Consider the following 20000-nt stretch of genomic DNA (forward strand, 5'->3'; position numbering starts at 1 on the left):
AGGATAGCGGGAGGCTGAGGGAGAAGTTAAAAGTGCTCTTTTTCGGTTTATTTGGGCCCACGAAATGGAGGGAAAACTAGTGGAGGTTTGACAGGACTCAGGAGCAACCGTGTCTGTTTGACGTTTCATACAGAAAGAAATTAGTTTATTATCAACGTTGAGGAGAAATGGCTAATTCCCTTTAAACCCAGGTGAGCAAACATGTACATGTTCTACCACATTAAAGGCTTCTTTCTCATTATGTAGTTAATAACAAAAGATATACTTCGTGTTTTTGGCTGTGAGACGTAGTTTAGACGAAGTTGTCGGCGATTCTTCCTAAAGTAAAGTCATGTAATGTGAAAGTCCCTGTCGCCGATCCATCTTGCAGTGTAAACAAAACAGCGACGAAACGCTAGCCCAGATAGTCATGCAGTGTGAAAACATCTGTAACACGACTACTTTGAAAATCATGCAGTCTGAACTCGGCATTAGTTAATCCAACATTTATAACAATTGCAAAGAGATCGCCTACCGCATCATTCAATTCACACGTATGAAAGCACAGAATGACAGAATAAATGCTTTCTTAAGCTATTAATTAAAGGTGTTTTCTGTATGAATTAAAATCACCTTTTAATGGAACTTGACGCAGGTAAAAGATGTAGCTATTACTTTTATATATATGTATATTAGCTATTATTGTAACCAGTGGGTGGCGACAAACAACCTTCAAAAGTAGGTCACGGAATAAGTTTTCAGAAATGATCCATCAATAATGAAACATGAAGTTTTATGTGAATTGTTGAATCATTAATTGCAAATAAATATCTGTTGTACAAGATGTTAGATTTCTATATTTAGCATTTTTAGCAACAGAAGCAAAGATCGTTTTTCGTATAGAATATTTTCTTTTTTTTTCAGCTGGTTCTTCTTCAATTTTTATTTTAATTATAATTCTGTAAATTTCTGTTTGTTAAAACTGATGGTTTTTGCAGTAATATGTTTGCATATGGAAACCAAATGAGATTTGTCATCTCCTTTTTTTTCTGATCAGAAAAATGGCCCGTCCAATACTCAAAAACCATAGTGTGAAGTAAACCGTGAGATTTGTGATCCATTACACCACTACCTTCTATGGTCAGTTTTCGCTTTCAGGTCGACTACTTTGAATGGAATCTGGCTATCAAGTTAGTTCAAGTCACCTTGTTTATAGTTAGCTTTCAGAATAATAACAAAATCTGGTTTAATGACGCAGACATTTGGAGACATTATGAGTAATGAGGTCAGTGAAAGCCAGGAACACGAGCATGTACAACAGCACAGCGTGCCTGCAAAGCTATACTTAACCTGGAATCATTTCTTTGACAGCAGAAATACAGCAGCTGAACGTGTCCACCTGCGCAGACGCTTCAACAACAAACCCCAAACAGGAGCTCGCTATAGCTCAAGCAATAAAATCAATCAGGGAGAGACGCCTATTACTCAACACTGATGAATAGAGCAGCTCACTGTGACCGCGGTATATGTACACAACCATACGTCAACACACACATCCCTGCAGACGGCCAGACGCAAGAACGGGTTACCAAGACACAAACTCAACGAAAACATCACAGGATTCGAGACATAGGACAGTGCGGGATTAAAGAAACAGTTCAGCGAATTCTCATTCTGCCTTCGTTTTCTCTCTTTCATGTGCGTGCGGCTTTTTTTCTTTCTTCTGTGAAACACAAAAGGACGTTTTCATGTGTTATTATAATGAAAGGAGACTGAAGCTTTTAAGTTGTTCAAAAGAATGAAGAGCAAACTCTAATTAAAGTCAGCATTCACTAGCAGTCGCTGTTATGACTCAATTAAGACTGGGTTAGACCAGTTCATTCAGATCAGTTGATTCAATGAACCAATTCAACTCAGTAGAACAGGTGCATTCGACTTCATGCAGCGATGCGCAGACTGATCGGAATCTGTCTTAAAGCGGTGCATGCTGGTCAGAAATTTTGTCCAGATTGCAGACGCCACGTGACTGTCACATGTGCAACAGCACTCTGAGATCAGACGATTGATTCAGCCGGTGCAGCATCTGAAGAGCAACTGCACGAGCTGCGATGACGACACTGATATTACACGATTGTAGGCTGGGGCGCTATCCAAACTTTGATATCGTTAAACCTCCTCCCTATTTTACCTCGGTAAACTGTATTACTGTGCATAATTAAAAAAATTATGATGTAAGGCTCAGACAGCGTCACCAAACTGCTGGCTTGTGCCTCAATCGTTCAGAAACTGAAAACCGTATATGCAACCTTTAGTTTGCAGTCACCTGTTTGTTGCACAATTTACAAATTGTCTTGTTCGTATTAGACATCTGCACGGGGGGTTGTTCGCGAACAGAAGAGCAAAACCAAAAACCACCCAGGTAGATGATACAGACAGCCTATAACAAGCTGTCTGTAAACACACACACACACACACACACACAGCACCAAGCCAGCGACGCACAGCATCACGCTGACTCTTACCTCACCTCTCTCTTTCTCCTCCACACTGTCCCGTGATGACAATCACGCATACGCATTTTTAGGCATTAAATAAATAATATTTAATATTTAATACTTGTCTCATATATAAGTGCATTGTTTTTAAGATGGTATAACGGTGTTTAAACTGATACCGTTGCTATTTTTAGATCCTGCAGTATACCATATTACTGAATTACCACCCAAGCCTACACGATTGGCCGAGTTCACCACATGACAACAGCCAGGTGTGTTTCGAGTTTATTATTGGACAATCTCCATCTCACAAATTTCCAAACAAACAATTCACTTTTCATATCATAGCTATCTTGTATGCATCATGCTTACAAAAAGACTGCAAATATTTTACTGCAGTATCATCCTTTGTTGAATAATTTGATTATAAAGGCTTTATTGTTTGCATCGGTTCATTTTGACCGTTTTTATAGACTATTTACAGCAATCATGAACGATTTAAATTTTATATTTTAGTGAATAACCTAAATATTAACTCAAATAAGTCTTACAGACTTAATGATAATAATAAAAAGTACTTATTAATAAAATAATTATCATCATTGATTCAGTCACCCTAAAAGGTTTCTTAACAAATTAAGTTCAAGAACTATTTTACTGAATAATTATACAATTATTTATATGATTGAAGTGTAGCTCACTTATTTTGGGAATGTCCGTTTGTTCAATCTTCTTGGATTAAAGTGCTTTTTTTAATGCCTAAAATAAATCATTTTTAAAATAATCTTATTTATAGTTTAAGACTTAATCAAAACACCTTGTTTTGGGGTTTACATTAATATATATCGGAAAGTTTTATATCTATAAATGTAAATAAATGTAAATACCTTTTTAGCATATTCAAACAAGAAGTATTAGCCTAAAGAGAGATGTTTAAACTCCTAAAATTTGTGCTTATTGATTTGCATTTAATAGGCCTATTTTTTTTTTTTGCTTGTTTGTTTGTTTGTTTATATCACCCTCTCGTTTCCCCTTAATTCTTTCATGCATTTGTTATATATTTAATTTATAATTAAATATGTAAAGTTTTAAAATGAACTACAGTTTGGAGAGGCTGTGTTCTGTTTTATTTGTACTGTAAATATTTTGTTGTTATAAATGAAAAATTTAAATAAATAAAGGATGATGACGCCATGTGATCGGTCATCATGACTGCTGCAACTTTGAGCCCCGAATCGTCCGGCTTGTCGAATCCGTTTTCAACTCCGCCTCCGCCTGCGCTTGGCTAATCTCATTAATCACTGGCTGCAGCCATGATTCAAGTCGAACGCACCTTATAATTTACTCCAGAATCGCACACTGCTAAATCTGATTCTACAAAACATACAACAATAATGCACCATAAAAAAATCTGTATATTATCTTCGTACTAAGTGATTCACAAGTGTTTTTGTTTTTTCCGGTTGCCTTATTGCATTATGGGATGTTGATCTATGCTCTGTCGTCTTTTGATGTTATAAATTCAACTCAACAGTTTAATTATCAGTGACTTTTATTGACATTTAAGTTGTTTGAAATATTAATGAATAACATATAGAGAAATAAGTCTAGAGGGTGGCATGATGGCTAAGTGGTTAGCACTGTCGCCTGACAGAAAGAAGGTCACTGGTTTGAGCCTCGTCATTTAGCATTTCTGTGTGGAGTTTGCATGTTCTCCCTGTGTTTGCATGGGTTTCCTCTGGGTACTCCCCCACAGTCCAAACACATGGCCTATAAGTAAATTAGAACTAACCGCCCTGTGCAAAAAACTAAGGATTATTTAAAGCAATTTCACCTTCAATTTGATTCGCCATGAATGCATCTATGCATTTCAGTTGACTTAACTAAAAGAATTAAGGTAGCAAAAAGGGATGTAATCAGCAGAGAACAAAACAGAAGATAAAGAAGACAAACAAGTGGATGAATGGATGACTGGATGGATGATCTATGCATTTCACTGTTTACAATATTTGCTTCAGCTAATAATCAGACATGCCAAACCTAATACGAAGAGGGATTTTTTAATAAACAGACAAATAAAATACTGCTTTGCACTCTGGAGCCTCAAAATGTTGAGACGACAAGTAAGTATTTGAACTACAACACTAGTCAACAGGCCGTATTTTGTGCTTAATATGGTTGTGTTCATAGATCACTGTGTTTTTTATGAGCTGCCGTGTGTACGAGCTGCAAAACGAACTCAGTGCACTCCGTTACAAAACATTTGAAGTCAAGCTCGGCTATTTAAAATATCTGATTGATGAACTTTAGGGCGGGAGGGTGTTTGGGGTGTGCAATATTTATTGTCTCTACAACTGCTGTTTTTATGATGTGTGACATTGTTTTAACAATGCAGTTCAATTTCCAAATAAACAAAAACAGGTCTCGAGAGTCCAAAAGCACTGACTGTGATGAATGCTAGAAAGACTATAATTCAAGTTCTGACAGCAAAAAAAAGGAAAAAAGTTTAATGACAAAAAAGTCATAATAACAAATGTTTTTGTTACTTTAATGTAACTGTTTTACCCATTTTTTTTAGAAAGTTAAACAAAGTTTAACTATTCATTTTCAATATGCAAGTTTTTTTACATCTAAATTAAGCTGGATGTAAGTTTTCAGCTCTTCTTAATCATAAAATACCATAATACTGTATGTTTGCAGATATTTAAGATACATACTGAGTGAATATATGAATATGTGCATTCTGTGCCTGTCTTTGTTCAGGTCTCTATAACCAGCCTGCTGCCAGTTTACCCAATTATATTTCAGCACTTTTGGTTGAAATGTGTCACCAATCTGGCAATCTGCATGTGCGTCGAGTCGTCGTTGAAGGGATTAACTTAGAAAATAAAGGTAAGGGATGTAATCAGCAGAGAACAAAGAAGATGGATGGATGGATGGATGGATGGATGGATGGAAAAACAGACTGACAGACAAATGGATAGATGGATGGATGGATGGATGGATGGATGGATGGATGGATGGATGGAATGATAAACAGACGGATGGATGGAAAAACAGACAGACAAAAGGATGGATGGATGGATGGATGGATGGATGGATGGATGGAAAAACAGATGGAAGGATGGAAAAACAGACAGACAGACAAAAGGATGGATGGATAAACAGACGAATGGATGGTTGGATGGAAAAACAGACTGACAGACAAATGGATGGATGGATGGATGGATGGATGGATGGATGGATGGATGGAAAAACAGATGGTTGGATGGAAAAACAGACTGACAGACAAATGGATGGATGGATGGATGGATGGATGGATGATGGAATGAAAAACAGACGGATGGATGGAAAAACAGACAGACAAAAGGATGGATGGATGGATGGATGGATGGATGGATGGAAAAACAAACGGAAGGATGGAAAAACAGACAGACAGACAGACAAAATGATGGATGGATAGATGGACGGATGGATGGATGGAAAAGCAGACAAACAGATAGATCAATGGATGGAAAAGCGGACAGACTGACTAATGGATGGATGGATGGATGGATGGATGGAAAAGCAGACAAACAGATAGATCAATGGATGGAAAAGCGGACAGACTGACTAATGGATGGATGGATGGATGGATGGATGGATGGATGGATGGAAAAGCAGACAAACTGATGGATGGATGGATGGATGGAAAAGCGGACAGACTGACTAATGGATGGATGGATGGATGGATGGATGGACAGACAAACCGATAGATAGATGGGTGGGCAGATGGATGGATGGATGGATTGATGGATGGATAGATGGATGGATGGAAAAGCAGACAAACAGATGGATGGATGGAATGGCAAGCGGACAGACTGACTAATGGATGGATGGATGGATGGATGGATGGATGGATGGATGGATAGACAGACAAACCGATAGATAGATGGGTGGGCAGATGGATGGATGGATGGATGAATGGATGGATGGATGGATGAATGGAAAAGCAGACAAACAGATGGATGGATGGATGGAAAAGCGGACAGACTGACTAATGGATGGATGGATGGATGGATAGACAGACAAACCGATAGATAGATGGGTGGGCAGATGGATGGATGGATGGATGGATGGATGGATGGATGGATGGATGGATGGATGGATGGAAAAACAGACAAACAGACGGACGAATGAATGGAAAAGCGGACAGACAGACAAACAAACAGATGGATGGATGGAAAAACAAACAGACAGACAGACAGATAAACGGATGAGTGGGTGGGTGAAAACTTCAAAGTAAACAATTCACTTTTTTGTCATAGTGTAGGTTAGTTTAGGTTTGTTTTATTCCTCTTTCTGTTTGTCATATTGGACATAATTTGTACATTTTCTAAAGTAAACGAGTGTTGCTTACCAACACAAATAATGCAACAATGTTAATATGTGGTTGCTATGGTTTTCTCAGCGTTTGTTGGATCACTTTGGTTGCTAGGATGGTTGTTTACTGTCTCTGGTGGAGAAAGACACAATGCACTGCAGGCAAATAATTGAAAACTTGTGAAAATGAAGTCAGCCTTTGGATTTCTCCTGTTTCTCAACTCAATCCTTCAGAGCTCTTCTCTCTGTTTCTCCTCTGCGTTTGCATAATGCAGACCCCCTCTCATAAACATCACAAACACAGCCTCTCCCGCTCGCTCCTTCATCTCTTATTTTGGGGGAATCACGTGTTTGGTCTGGTTGGTGTTTACTGTGCGTCTGCAATGAAACATGTTTGTTGGTTTTAGCTGTTAGCCTGATCACACTTTCTCAAGGGACTGAATTGATTCGATAAAGACTGAGCGATGGTTGCGTTTATCCAATTCACAAAATTGATTCGCATTCACACATGCACAAACACGAGTCGCGTTTCATTCATCTTCAGACTAACACATAAGACTGAATGGAGAGTTTACAAACACTCCGACACTTTGGAAGAGCTTAAGTGCTTTAACTGAACTGCAGAAAGACACGTCAGATAAAAAAAACGCAGACAGAGTGAAAAGAAAGAAGGACAAACTTCAGAGGGAAGAGTGTGAGGATGGGTTTAGGAGCGACGCCCCACATCTAAATACATAATGAGCCTTAATGGCCGCCGTTTCACCATGTAACCAACAGCAACCACTGCTGTGAGGAAAAAATCTCCAGCCTTTCGCCTCTCAAATGTGTGTGTGTGTGTGTGAGAGGATTTCAGGAAAACAACACATTCAACAGAAAAATCTTCCATTAAGCGTCACAGCTTCTCTTAGAATTGCTTTCATCTTCTATTTGCGATGCTCGTCCCCTGTTCATTAGTACATTCGATGTGTTTGTGCTCTTTATGAATAATCCTGAAGCTCATTCCAGCATTAAGAAGCGCAGACGGACTCTCAGAGAGTGTTTGTGGCTATTCAGCACTGCCATCTAGAGCTCTGCTAATAAAACTACACGGCAAACACTCTCTGACCTCTGAAAAACAGAAGTTTAGTGGTCAAATATTGCACTAAATGAAGTTTATCAGAACAGTTCACGCAAAAAAGATCGTTTACACACCTTCAAACTCTTTATGAGTTTCTTTGTTCTGCTGTTTTTGTTTTGTTCCATTCAAAAAAGAAGATATTTTGAAGAATGTTAGAAACTGGTAACCATTGACTTCTATAGAAGAAAAAAACACATGCTATAGAAGTCAATGGTTACAGGTTTTCAACATTTCTCAAAACAAGTTTTTGTGTTCAACAGAAATAAGTAATACAAACAGGTTTTTAAAAAGCAATGATGACAGAATTGTCCATTTTTGGGTGAACTATCCCTTTAAGAGAAAAATATACTATGAACACTGCGCTGAAAATATAATATAATACAAAAATAAAGTTACTTGAATTATTCCAATATTGTAAGCACTTAAATTTATCTTACGATAGGATCAGTTTATTTTGGATATTTTTAAAAGTTTGCATTTGTTAATCTTTTACATACAAAACCTGTCCAGGTCATAACAACACGTAAAGAAATTATATTTTGTCCAGAGAAACTGAAATCAGTGTTGTTGTTGTTCATAAAAAGTGTTTCAAGACAATCCTATTTTCACCCATACCATAAACCATATTTTCTTACCATGTTTTCATTTTATAAATAGTCATTATCATTCATTCATTTACTTTTCGGCTTAGTCCCTTTATTAATCAGGGGTTGCCACGGCGGAATGAACCGCCAGCTTATCCAGCATATGCTTTAAGCAGCGAATGCACTTCCAGCCACAGTCAAACACTGGGAAACACCAATACACACTCATTCACACACACACTCATACACTACAGCCAATTTAGCTTATTCAATTCACCTATAGAGCATGGGTTTAGAATGTGGGGGAAACCGGAACACCTGGAGGAAACCCACGCCAACACGGGGAGAACATGCAAACTCCACACAGAAACGCCAACTGACAAACCTGGAGCTCAAACCAGCAACCTTCTTGCTGTGATGCAATTGTGCTACCCACTGCGTCACTGTGACGCCAATGGTCATTATGTTAAACTTTATATTTACATTATGTACTCTGAAAAATAATGAAGAGACCACTTCAAATGTATCATTGGTTCTTTAAACTTGGTATTAATAAGCATTGATTTTGAGGCAAATGTTCATATAATATTGAATTTTATTAATTATTATCATTTATTTGCTAACACAATAAAAAGACAGATAATCAACAGACAACAGGTTAATATAAAATATTACACGTTTTCAGGCTTTAAATACTGAGGGAATATATGCTAACTTTGTTGTGATTTCTTATTTTGTTTTCAGACTTGTAAATCACAAAGGTATTGGTTGTTCTGTTATATGCACTCATTGGCCACTATATTAGGTACACCTGTCCAACTGCTTGGTAACGCAAATTTCTAATCAGCCGATCACATGGCAGCAAGTCAATGCATTTAGGCATGTAGACATGGTCAAGGCAATCTGCTGCAGTTCAAAGCGAGCATCAGAATCAGGAAGAAAGGGAATTTAAATGACTTTGAACGTGGCATGGTTGTTGGTGCCAGATGAGCTGGTCTGAGTATTTCAAAAACTACTGATCTACTTGGATTTTCACGCACAACCATCTCTAGGGTTTACGAAGAATGGTCTGAAAAAAGAGAAATTATCCAGTGAGCGGCAGTTCTGTGGGCGCAAATGCCTTGTTGATGCCAGAGGTCTGAGGAGAATGGCCAGACAGTAACAGTAACTCAAAAATAACCACTCATTAAAACCAAGGTATGCAGAACACCTCCAACCTTGAGGCGGATGGGCTACAGCAGCAGCAAAATCTGCAGTACCTTGTTGAATCTTTCCAGTACCTTGTTGAATCTAATCCACAAAGGATTAAGGCAGTTCTGAAGGCAAAAGTTGGTCCAATGCGATACTAGTAAGGTGTACCTAATAAAGTGGCCGGTGAGTGTATATACTATTACTGTAATTAAAATTAAATAAAGTAAACAATGCATTACAATTGGTTTTCCATAAGAATGAGAATCTTCCTGCTTTTGATCTAGAAAGCTCTTAATATACATCCTTTGTTATACATAATTCAAATGCATTCTGTCTACTTCATCATGTAATGATTTACATTATATCCGGAGAAAGCATTCATTGCTAGTAGCGAAAACTTGTCAGACAAACTATAATAATGATTACAATTCCAATATAATCCAATATAATCCCCATGCAAAGACAGAGCAGCAGCAGCAAAGACTCTATTCATGAGCTCTATAAAGAAACTAATTCAGCCGAGCGCATCATTGTGCATTAAATAAAACATCTGATTAATATATGACAAATACCTGGCATGAATATCCATCATGAATAATTCAAGCATCCGTCCTGATGGAGCCGCCGCTGTGTCGTTTATCTTCACACAGATCAGCCACAAGTTCACTACAAGTCCACACAATCATCCACAAGCAGCAGGCCATTCAAACAGGACGCTAATGCACCGCAAAAAGCTTCTGCCAGCCATTTTCTCCCACAAAAAAAAAACTCCAATTTAAGCTGCTAGTTTCTGGCAGACGGCCAAAGCACTGTTTATTTGTATAAATACTGTAACCACTGAGCTGTCTCATAATAAAGCGCTCTGCAAACCTGGAATGATTTCTGAATGTGTCAGCGTTTTGAAAATTATTAAACGTACAATATACCAAAACACACACACACACACAAATACACACAAACAAAATAATCTGCTTACTGTACCATGACACTCCTACACTGGAAATGAAAGAATCAGGAGGAAAACTGCTTATGAAACACACATATACAGTTGAAAGCTAAATTATTAGCACTGCAGTGATTTTTTTGTCCACATATTTCACAAGTAGGCCTGCCACAATAACCAATATAAGGACTTCTCCACAACACATGGACATGACTTCAATCATTTTTGGTGATGTGATATATATCCAGGGGTTCTGCAGGTTACATTAAGTCAAATTTAGGACTTTTTAAGACCCTTATAAGAACATTAAGAATGAGATTTTAGACTTGTAAGGGGCTAAACACTAAGGACTTTTGGTAATGACCCGGTTGGACCAATGGAACTGGAATAAACTAATGTAGTTATTTCTTTACAACATATTTGAATGTGTTAAAACAAGAAAACTCTACTTGTGTAGACCTTTTTTCAACAATGTTTATGAGAATGAGCACCTCCGAGTCTGAGGCCATGGTGCTCCACTGGAAAAAGGTGGTTTGCCTTCTCCAGGTTGGAGGAAAGTCCTTTCCCCGAATGAAGGAGTTTTAGTATCTTGGGGTTTTGTTCACGAGTGAGGGAGGGATGGAGCGTGAGATTGACAGTTGGATTTGGTGCAGCGGCAGCAGTAATGTGGTCGCCGGTCTGTTGTGGTAAAGAAGGAGCTGAGCTGAAAGGCAAAGCTCTTGATTTACCGGTCAATCTACCTTCCTGCTCAAACCTATGGTCATGAGCTTTGGGTGATGACCGAAAGAACAAGATCTCGGATACAAGCGGCCGAAATGAGTGTCCTTCGCAGGGGGGCAGCGTGCACCCTTATAAACCGGGTGAGGAGTTCTGACACCCAGGAGGAGCTCCGAGTAGAGCTGCTGCGCCTCCACATCCAGAGAAGTCAGCTTTTTAGCTTATTTTAACCAGTGGTTTGAACAAGCTAGATTAACCTGTGTACGGTTAGTCTAAAATAGCGATTTTTGCACTCTAAATATATTTTAGAATTTAATGTATTCCTAAATTGCAAAGCTAAACTACTCCAGTCTTCAGAGTCGCACGATCCTTCAGAAATCATTCCAGCATGACGATTTGCAGTTCAGTTACTACACTGTAAAAATGCTGAGCTCCACACAATCGATTTGTGCTTTGACAACATTAAGTTAGCGTATTAGTTTTTAAAAATGTAAGTGAATTGAACATAAAACAATGGAGTTGTCCCCAAAAAACTCAAAAATTGTGTTGTTTTAGCTCATTTTCAAATAAACAAGCAGCCAAAAATATTATTTTTGAGCATAAAATTTGTTGAAAATAGCTATTTTTGCACTATGAATACATTTTAAAACAGAATTTATTCCTATATTGCAAAGCTAAACTACTCCAGTTTTCAGAATCACACGATCCTTCAAAAATCATTCTAGCATGACGATTTGATGCTCCGTTATTACACAGTAAAAATGCTGAGCTCCACACAATCGATGTCTTGGGACAACATTAAGTAATGCCTAGTTCAGACTGCGTGATTTTAGCCCCGATTTCGGCTCGCCGACAGGTTTTGAGAAATCGCCGACAAATGGCTGAAATCACAGGCAAATCGCTGCTCGTGCACGTGAGTGACAATCACACAGTATGAACTTTCAAAGAGGCGATCTGAGAGAATCGCCAATGAGTCGCCGATGCCTCTGAGATATTTGGCGTGCTGAATATCTGGAGCTGTCGGCGATGCAAATCCTGCCGTGTGAATTGAGTTTTGATTGAAAATAACATCAGCGATCGCCTACAGCCAATGAGAGAGCAGCTTTCACTTGTGTGTGTGTGTGTATATCTGCTGCAGGATAGCGGGAGGCTGGGGGGAGAAGTTAAAAGCGCTCTTTTTCGGTTTATTTGGACCCACAAAATGAAGGGAAAACTAGTGGAGGTTTGACAGGACTCAGGAGCAACCGTGTCTGTTTGACGTTTCATACAGAAAGACATTAGTTTATTATCAACGTTGAGGAGAAATGGCTAATTCCCTTTAAACCCAGGTGAGCAAACATGTACATGTTCTACCCCATTAAAGGCTTTTTCTCATTATGTAGTTAATAACAAAAGATAGGCTATACTACGTGTTTTTGGCTGTGAGACGTAGTTTGGACGAAGTTGTCGGCGATTCTCCCTATAGTAAAGTCATTCAATGTGAATGTGTATGTCGCCGAACCATCTTGCAGTGTAAACAAAGCAGCGACGAAACGCTAGCCCAGATAGTCATGCAGTGTGAAAACATCTGTAACACGACTAGTTGGAAAATCATGCAGTCTGAACTCGGCATTAGCGTATTGGTTTTTACAAATTTAAGTGAATTGAACATAATTAAGTTGCCGCCAAAAAAACGTAAGATTTGTGTTGTTTTTAGCTCACTTTAACTTTTAAGTAGTTTGAACAAACATCATTTTGAAGTGCATTATCAAATTCACACACACAAAACAAACATTTCAATAGTTTCTTTAACGTTCCCTGCTCTTAGCTATGATTTTGTTATCATACATAGCTCATACATCACTACTTTCTACAAAGACTTTGATGGTCTTTAGTTAGTCTACTGACAGGCTGCATTCAATATATGTTAAAGAATCCCCTAAACAAGACTATAGTCGCACATCAAGCCTGTCAAACAACATTAAAATAAAGCCGTTCAGACACAAACACAGACGTCTTACCCCTAAACAGAGTCGACTCATCATTTCCAGAGAAGAGCCCATTCTGACAGCGACACACACTCTCACACACACGCAGTTGGGTTTGTTTTGTAAAGTGTCTGTGAATGTCAGGTTGCATTCGAGCACCTGAGCCTCTATTACACGACGCAGGCAGGTAATGAGGGCTCCACTTTCATGCTATTCTACACACCGCATTAAATATTAATACAACCCCCCCCCCAATGTGCATGCAGGACCGCTTTGAAGAAACATTTAATTTGAAGGAATACTTGACATTCGTGTTCTTATTTATTTGAGATATGTTGTTTGTTGATTGCTTTTAGGAAAGGAATTTATTGGGTTCACCAAGGCTGAAAGAAATAGAATAAAAAAGTCATCTTATGTATTAAAACAAGTAATTGTATATATATTTATACAATTATCATATATATATATATATACAATGTTGATCCTGTGATTTTTAACATCTCATCCGTAAAACAGCCCTCACTGAGCAGCATAGATATATACACTAGATATCGCATACAGACACTGAGCATGCATCAATAGCGGCGCCACATTTGTACAGTGCTCCCAGGACAAATGTCATTCAACCGCACTGGTCAAAACTAAAGCCAATGTGAAGATGTTGGACTTTAGCATTGTTTACGGGTGTAGTAACGAGCAAACAAAAAAACTAAGCACAGAGGCAGAACATTTGATAAGTAAGTTTTCATTTTGTATGTTTTTATATGTTATGAACGATTGTGGTAAACAAGTGTCGATGATAATACAGTCACTTACAGCACTGATCATATGGAGAATAGCACCAACTCGCACTAAATTCCAGGCTTATGCTAGTTTTGTTGAATAAAATCAGCAAACTATGTAAATGAAATATGATAAGACGCTGCGGTGCAAGAAACTTGTATTATTGTCGGCTAACTGAACGAGTCGTTTATAACGGAGATTCATTCACAAACGAATCGCTCCCTTCGTTAGAATGAGGCCCCGTTTACACTTATACGTTTTAGTTTGAAATTGCATAAGTTTTGCTATGGTTATGCCATCCGTACACACTACGCCACAGTTTTCGAGCGCCGAAAATGAGAGGCCGTAGAGCTGCACAATTAATCGTTAAAAGATTGCGATCTCGATTCGACCCCCTGGACGATCTTAATCCAGCATTTCTACGATTCTGTCAATTGTATTTTCAAGTTCAGGAGAGAAGAAAAGGCGGCTGCACGAGTCTTTTCAATGTTTCATGATGCTCAGTGACATTGAGATCTCCAAATGATGTTGAATGAGTCACATACTGTATTTATAAGGTATAATTCACCTAAAATGTCATTTTTGTCTTCATATAATGATGTTTTCGCGGCTGGGAAATCCCACGTGATGTGAGCTGCTGACCGTGAGCTGTTATCACAGAGAGGGCGCGCACTACTTAATGATGGACGCGCACGCGTCTACTTTAGTGAACAGAACCTGCATATGCTGTGAGTAACAGGTAATAGAGTTGTAAATAATATTTAATTTGTGGCACAGAGTAATCGTTAGGGAGCCGCGCTGAAGTATAAACAAACACTTAGCAGTCAAAATGAAACCGAAAGTGTGCACTTCATTTAAATAATCATATCGCAGTTTAGAGTTATGATTACGACAAGCATTTGATATGTTTTTTCTTTCAAAGCGAACCCACAGTTGTGCATGAAAATAAATGTTTACAATGTCAGTATAACTACTCTAGCCTATATATTGTTAAATATATTGTCTGATAATGGCAAATGTCTGATTTTACCAGTGAATAAATGTCTAATATGACAGATTGCAAGCCTATATCTCAAACATAATAATTCAACATCAGAATTATTATAAGTAGAATAGAATTATTTATAAAAACCAGTACACATAATATTATTATCGATGTTTTGCCATATGTTTGTTTTTACCATACCTTTATTTTACATATACACAATCGTGAGAAAATTGTGATCTTTATTTTAAGCAAAAAAAAATCGCGGTTCTCATTTTAGCCAGAATCGTGCAGCTCTAAGAGGCCGTTTTCATTTTAAAACGCTGCTGCTCCGTCTCAGTGTGGATGGGGGAAAACGGAGACATCTGAAAACAGAGGCAGGGCTGCAGTCTGATTGGGGCTTTTTCCTTAATATTAAGTAGTCTACACACAGTCCAGTCCTGCATCCTCTCCTTGTAAGTTCAGACTTCGCAAGTTCGCAAGATGAGGAAAACAAACTCCTGAGGACACGAGTAAATCTTCAAAGGGAATAGTGTGCTTTATAACCTTAATAACGTCACTCTGGCTACGTTGTTTCACTTTATTAACAATAAAATGAAAACATGACATAAGAAACTGCTATTTTCATGTTGATATTAGCAACATAACAAACAGCAGAAATGTTGAGGCGTCGGGTAGCTGCATATTTATACGAGTGTCGTCTTCACTGTATGTGCATTTATGATCAAACGGAGCCTATAACATTACTGCCTCCCTTCATTCTCATTGAAAATACAATACATGCCCTCTCTTTTGCTGAATATCAGTCTTAATAATCAATAATGGCCATTATAAAAGTAGAACATACAATAAGTTTATATATTATAGGAAATAAAGGCAAACAATCAGTCAATATACAGAAAGTATGTGGTTACACTAATTATTACCTTCTCTTTGCGCTAGAACAAGTAATAAATTCAAAAGACCAAAGTCAGAGAATATGTCATTAGATAGAGACAACAAGATTAATTAAAAATAATTTTAAATGATAATTTTCGTAATTTAAAAAAATGTGCATACTGACCACCCACTGTCATATTGCCAGTGTTAGCCGCAGATATCAAATACAGTAAACTGGTAAACTGACCAAATGCTCATTATGGATGGACTGTTGCCACCCATAAAAGTACAAATGAAATCAAAACTAACCATATTGGTTTGCTTAGCTCACAATGCTAGTTTTGGAGTGAACAATTCACATGTGATTGTCACAGTGCATGCGATTAAGAAAAAAAATAGTTTGTCCTTGTACTACTAGGTAGAGCTGCGCAATTAATTATTAATTAAAAAAGATCACGATCTCGATTCAACCCAAACACAACTGAACCAGCTAATCAAGTTCTTACTAAATATACTAGAAACTTCCTTGCAGGTGTGTTGAAGCAAGTTGGAGCTAAACAGGTCATTTTTAAGAGCTGTTGCAGAATTGTTGCCACGGCTTACAGAACATTGAGCTGAAGCTTGACTACAAAATTAAAATCGCAAATTAAATTGCTCGCATTAGAACAAAAAAACAAAGCCCACTGTTTTCTCATTTAATATTGTGTTTCTCTGGGACAAAGATGCCCAAACTAGGGCCCGTGGGCCACAGTTGGCCCATGGTAACCCCTGATTTGGCCCGCCAACCAATCAGATGGGGACAAATGATGGGGAAGGTTGTGGCGAATCCCTCAAACAGAGATCGTCATTTCTAATTTAACATAACCTTATGTTTTAATTGCTGACCTACAAAAAAAGCAAAACTGAAATTAATTGTTTCAATTAAATATTGTGAATTAATCCGGTTTTTTAAAGGGTCATAAACTAACACAAATTTTTTAGATGTTGACATATATGTGCTAAAAACACTATTAGGACTTTTATTTCATAATTGAGTTCTCCATTGTGTTATAAATGAAATTGTTTAGGGTTTTATTGCAAGTACATTGTAAAATGTAAAAACTATATATAAATATTAACACGATTAAAGTTTTTCTTTCTTTATATTTTTAAATATTATTAAATTAGGAAGTTACCATGGCAACTACAGTAACATACAGTTTGGTATGTTTAGCTTCACCCCACCACCCTCAATCAAGTTTGGTTTTTAGTCCTTCATAAGACAAATTTTGGGCACCCCTGCTCTAGGAACAATACATAAAAATAGCAGTCGCGGCTTCCAGTTCACGCAAACTTTAATCGAAGTCGCTTTAAGGCAAGTCATTTCACTCGGCAGTCATCTATGAAACCCCACACAAGCATTCTGCTTGAATGGGAAAACATCAAATTCTCCAAAAGCTTACCATTGCATATACAATTAAACAACTAATGAATCACACAAAATCTGCAGAAACTCATTTCAGGTTCGAGGAGAATCCTCAGTCTATGCCATTTGCTGATTGCCTCTTATACTAAAAGGCGGGGCTTCATTCACCATATTTAGGTTGTGCTTTACAACTTACAACTTGTACTTACAAACTTCCTCTTGAGTTTAGCTTTGGGATCAGCTGAGCTCCTGTCCTCTGTCTGGATGCTCTGGAACTCTGAATCCACTAGATGATCGTCCGCTGAGATGCTCTTCCTCAGATACGCCGCTCGCCGTCTGAAATGTGAGAACGGTGACTGAGAGCGAGGACGCAGGTCAACGGCACCTGGAGCCATGTCTGCCTCGCTCTCATCCTCCAGCCTCCACATCTCACCTGAGGACAGACACACACACACCGTTCATCACACTTCTGACACATTTCATCTCATTCTCTGGTTCTCTGCAAAAGCCTTCCTACCACAGTTCAGGAGGCCGACACACTCCGTCAGTTTACATCCAGATTAAAAGGATAGTTCACCCAAAATTGAACATTCTCTTATCATTTGCTCAGCCTCCATTTGTTCAAAACCTATTTGAGTTTCTTTCTTCTGTTTGAACGAAAATGAAAAAATCTTTCTACCACAGTTCAGGAGGTTCCTCAGTTTACAATCAGATTAAAGGGATAGTGCCACCTAAATTGGATCATGTTAAGATTTCTACATTTTTTCATACCAGAAGAAAAGAATAAGCAAATGTTGCCATATATGTTTTGAGAAAATCATTATTATATACACAACCTGACAAAAGTCTTGTTATCTATCCAAGATTTAGGAACAACAAATAATATCCTTACTTCTAGTTCAGGGGTTTTCAAAGTGTGAGGCGCCCCTCCCCTGGGGGGCGCCAGAGCATGTCAGGGGAGGCGCGGGAAAAAATATTATATAATAAAAATACAATTATTAAGTTTAATTATATGTATTTCTTATAATATTTAAACGTTTTAATTAAACAAAGCTAAAAAAAAATAATACGTCAAAAATAAGAAAACCTTTTTTACCCAGAAGGCCATAGCTGTGAATTCGCTTCTGTTTGGCAAGCCCGCCAATACAGGTATATGCCTGCTAATACAATGGATCGGTTTCTGAGACCCCCCGATTCAAAGCCTTCAAGTTCAGGGCTTAAACCCAAAAGACGACGATATGATGATCAGTATTTGAGTTTAGGATTTACGTGGACAGGACCAGCTGATGAACCACGACCTTTATGTGTAGTTTGACAAGATATTTTGGCTAATGACAGCATGAGACCCGCTAAACTTCCACTGTTTTGACTGGGATGGACAGTTCTTGGATCTGTTCTATTCATATTGAACCATCATCCTAGTTTTAAAAACGTTATATTAAAATACTTATTACTCTGTAAATAATAAATAATTGCACTTTCATCCAAATGATGCTAAAAGTGAGTTAACAGTCTGACATCTGTCTGTGTCTATATATTTATATATATATATATATATATATATATATATATATATATATATATATATATATATATATATATATATATATGTGTGTGTGTGTGTGTGTGTGTGTGTGTGTGTGTGTGTGTGTGTGTGTGTTCGTGTGTGTGTTCGTGTGTGTGTGTGAGTGTGTTTGGGAAGAGGGGGGCGCCAATGGATAAGTTGTGTCAAAAGGGAGGCCCACTGTCTTAGACTTTGAAAAACCCTGTTCTAGTTGATCAATTGGTATCGAAAGTGTCTTATTTGAAAGGCAAAGGCCTCTAGATGACGCTTATTTGACCACAATAAAACATGATCATGCCTTGATTATTAATGATTTCATTAGGACAGTAAGGTCTGACTCTGCTTAGACTAAAGTCTCATCACTGAACAGAAATAATGTCCAGTATAGAATATAAAGTCCTGCTGCAGTGGAGACAGAATGAATATTGTGTCTGACTCCATCATGAGCTTGGAGGACTGCATCCATACATCTCTGCACTGACTCAAATCACTGATTAATAAAGTCATCTGGAATGGCAAAGAAAGCGTACCTGCAGGACTCAGGAACTGCCTTCTTCATCTTACCCCAGACATGCTCAATAACGTTCATATATGGTTAATGGGCTGGCCAAACCTGGAGCAACTTGACCCTCTTTGCTTTCAGGAGCTTTGATGTGGAGGCTGAAGTATGAGAAGGAGCGCTATCCTGCTGGAGAATTTGCCCTCTCCTGTGGTTTGTAATGTAATGGGCAGCACAAATGTCTTGATACCTCAGGCTGTTGATGTTGCCATAGACTCTGCAGATCTCTCGCACGCCCCCATACTGAATGTATCCCTAAACCATGATTTTTACTTCACCAAACTTGACTGATTTCTGTGAGAATCTTGGCTCCATGCGGGTTCCAGTAGGTCTTCTGCAGTATTAGTGATGATTGGGATGCAGATCAACAGATGATCCATCAGAAAAATCCACCTTCTGACACTTTTCCAAATGATCAACTAGAAGTCAAGTTATTATTTGTTGCTCTTACAACTGAGATCAACGACAAG

General features: G+C 38.1%; 1 protein-coding gene across 3 annotated transcripts in view; it reads right to left on the reverse strand.

Moving 5' to 3' along the window:
* ankfn1b (ankyrin repeat and fibronectin type III domain containing 1b) overlaps nucleotides 1–20000 on the reverse strand; it is a 160574-nt gene that overhangs the window by 106985 nt on the left and 33589 nt on the right. For all 3 annotated transcript variants that reach the window (XM_017353975.4, XM_073941120.1, XM_073941121.1), the window contains one exon: nucleotides 17617–17840. In XM_017353975.4, the coding sequence (XP_017209464.1) occupies nucleotides 17617–17840 (224 nt within the window). The remainder of the gene's footprint in view (nucleotides 1–17616; nucleotides 17841–20000) is intronic.

This window comes from Danio rerio, chromosome 24 (assembly GCF_049306965.1).
Source record: "Danio rerio strain Tuebingen ecotype United States chromosome 24, GRCz12tu, whole genome shotgun sequence".
In the NCBI taxonomy this organism is placed as follows: Eukaryota; Metazoa; Chordata; class Actinopteri; order Cypriniformes; family Danionidae; genus Danio; species Danio rerio.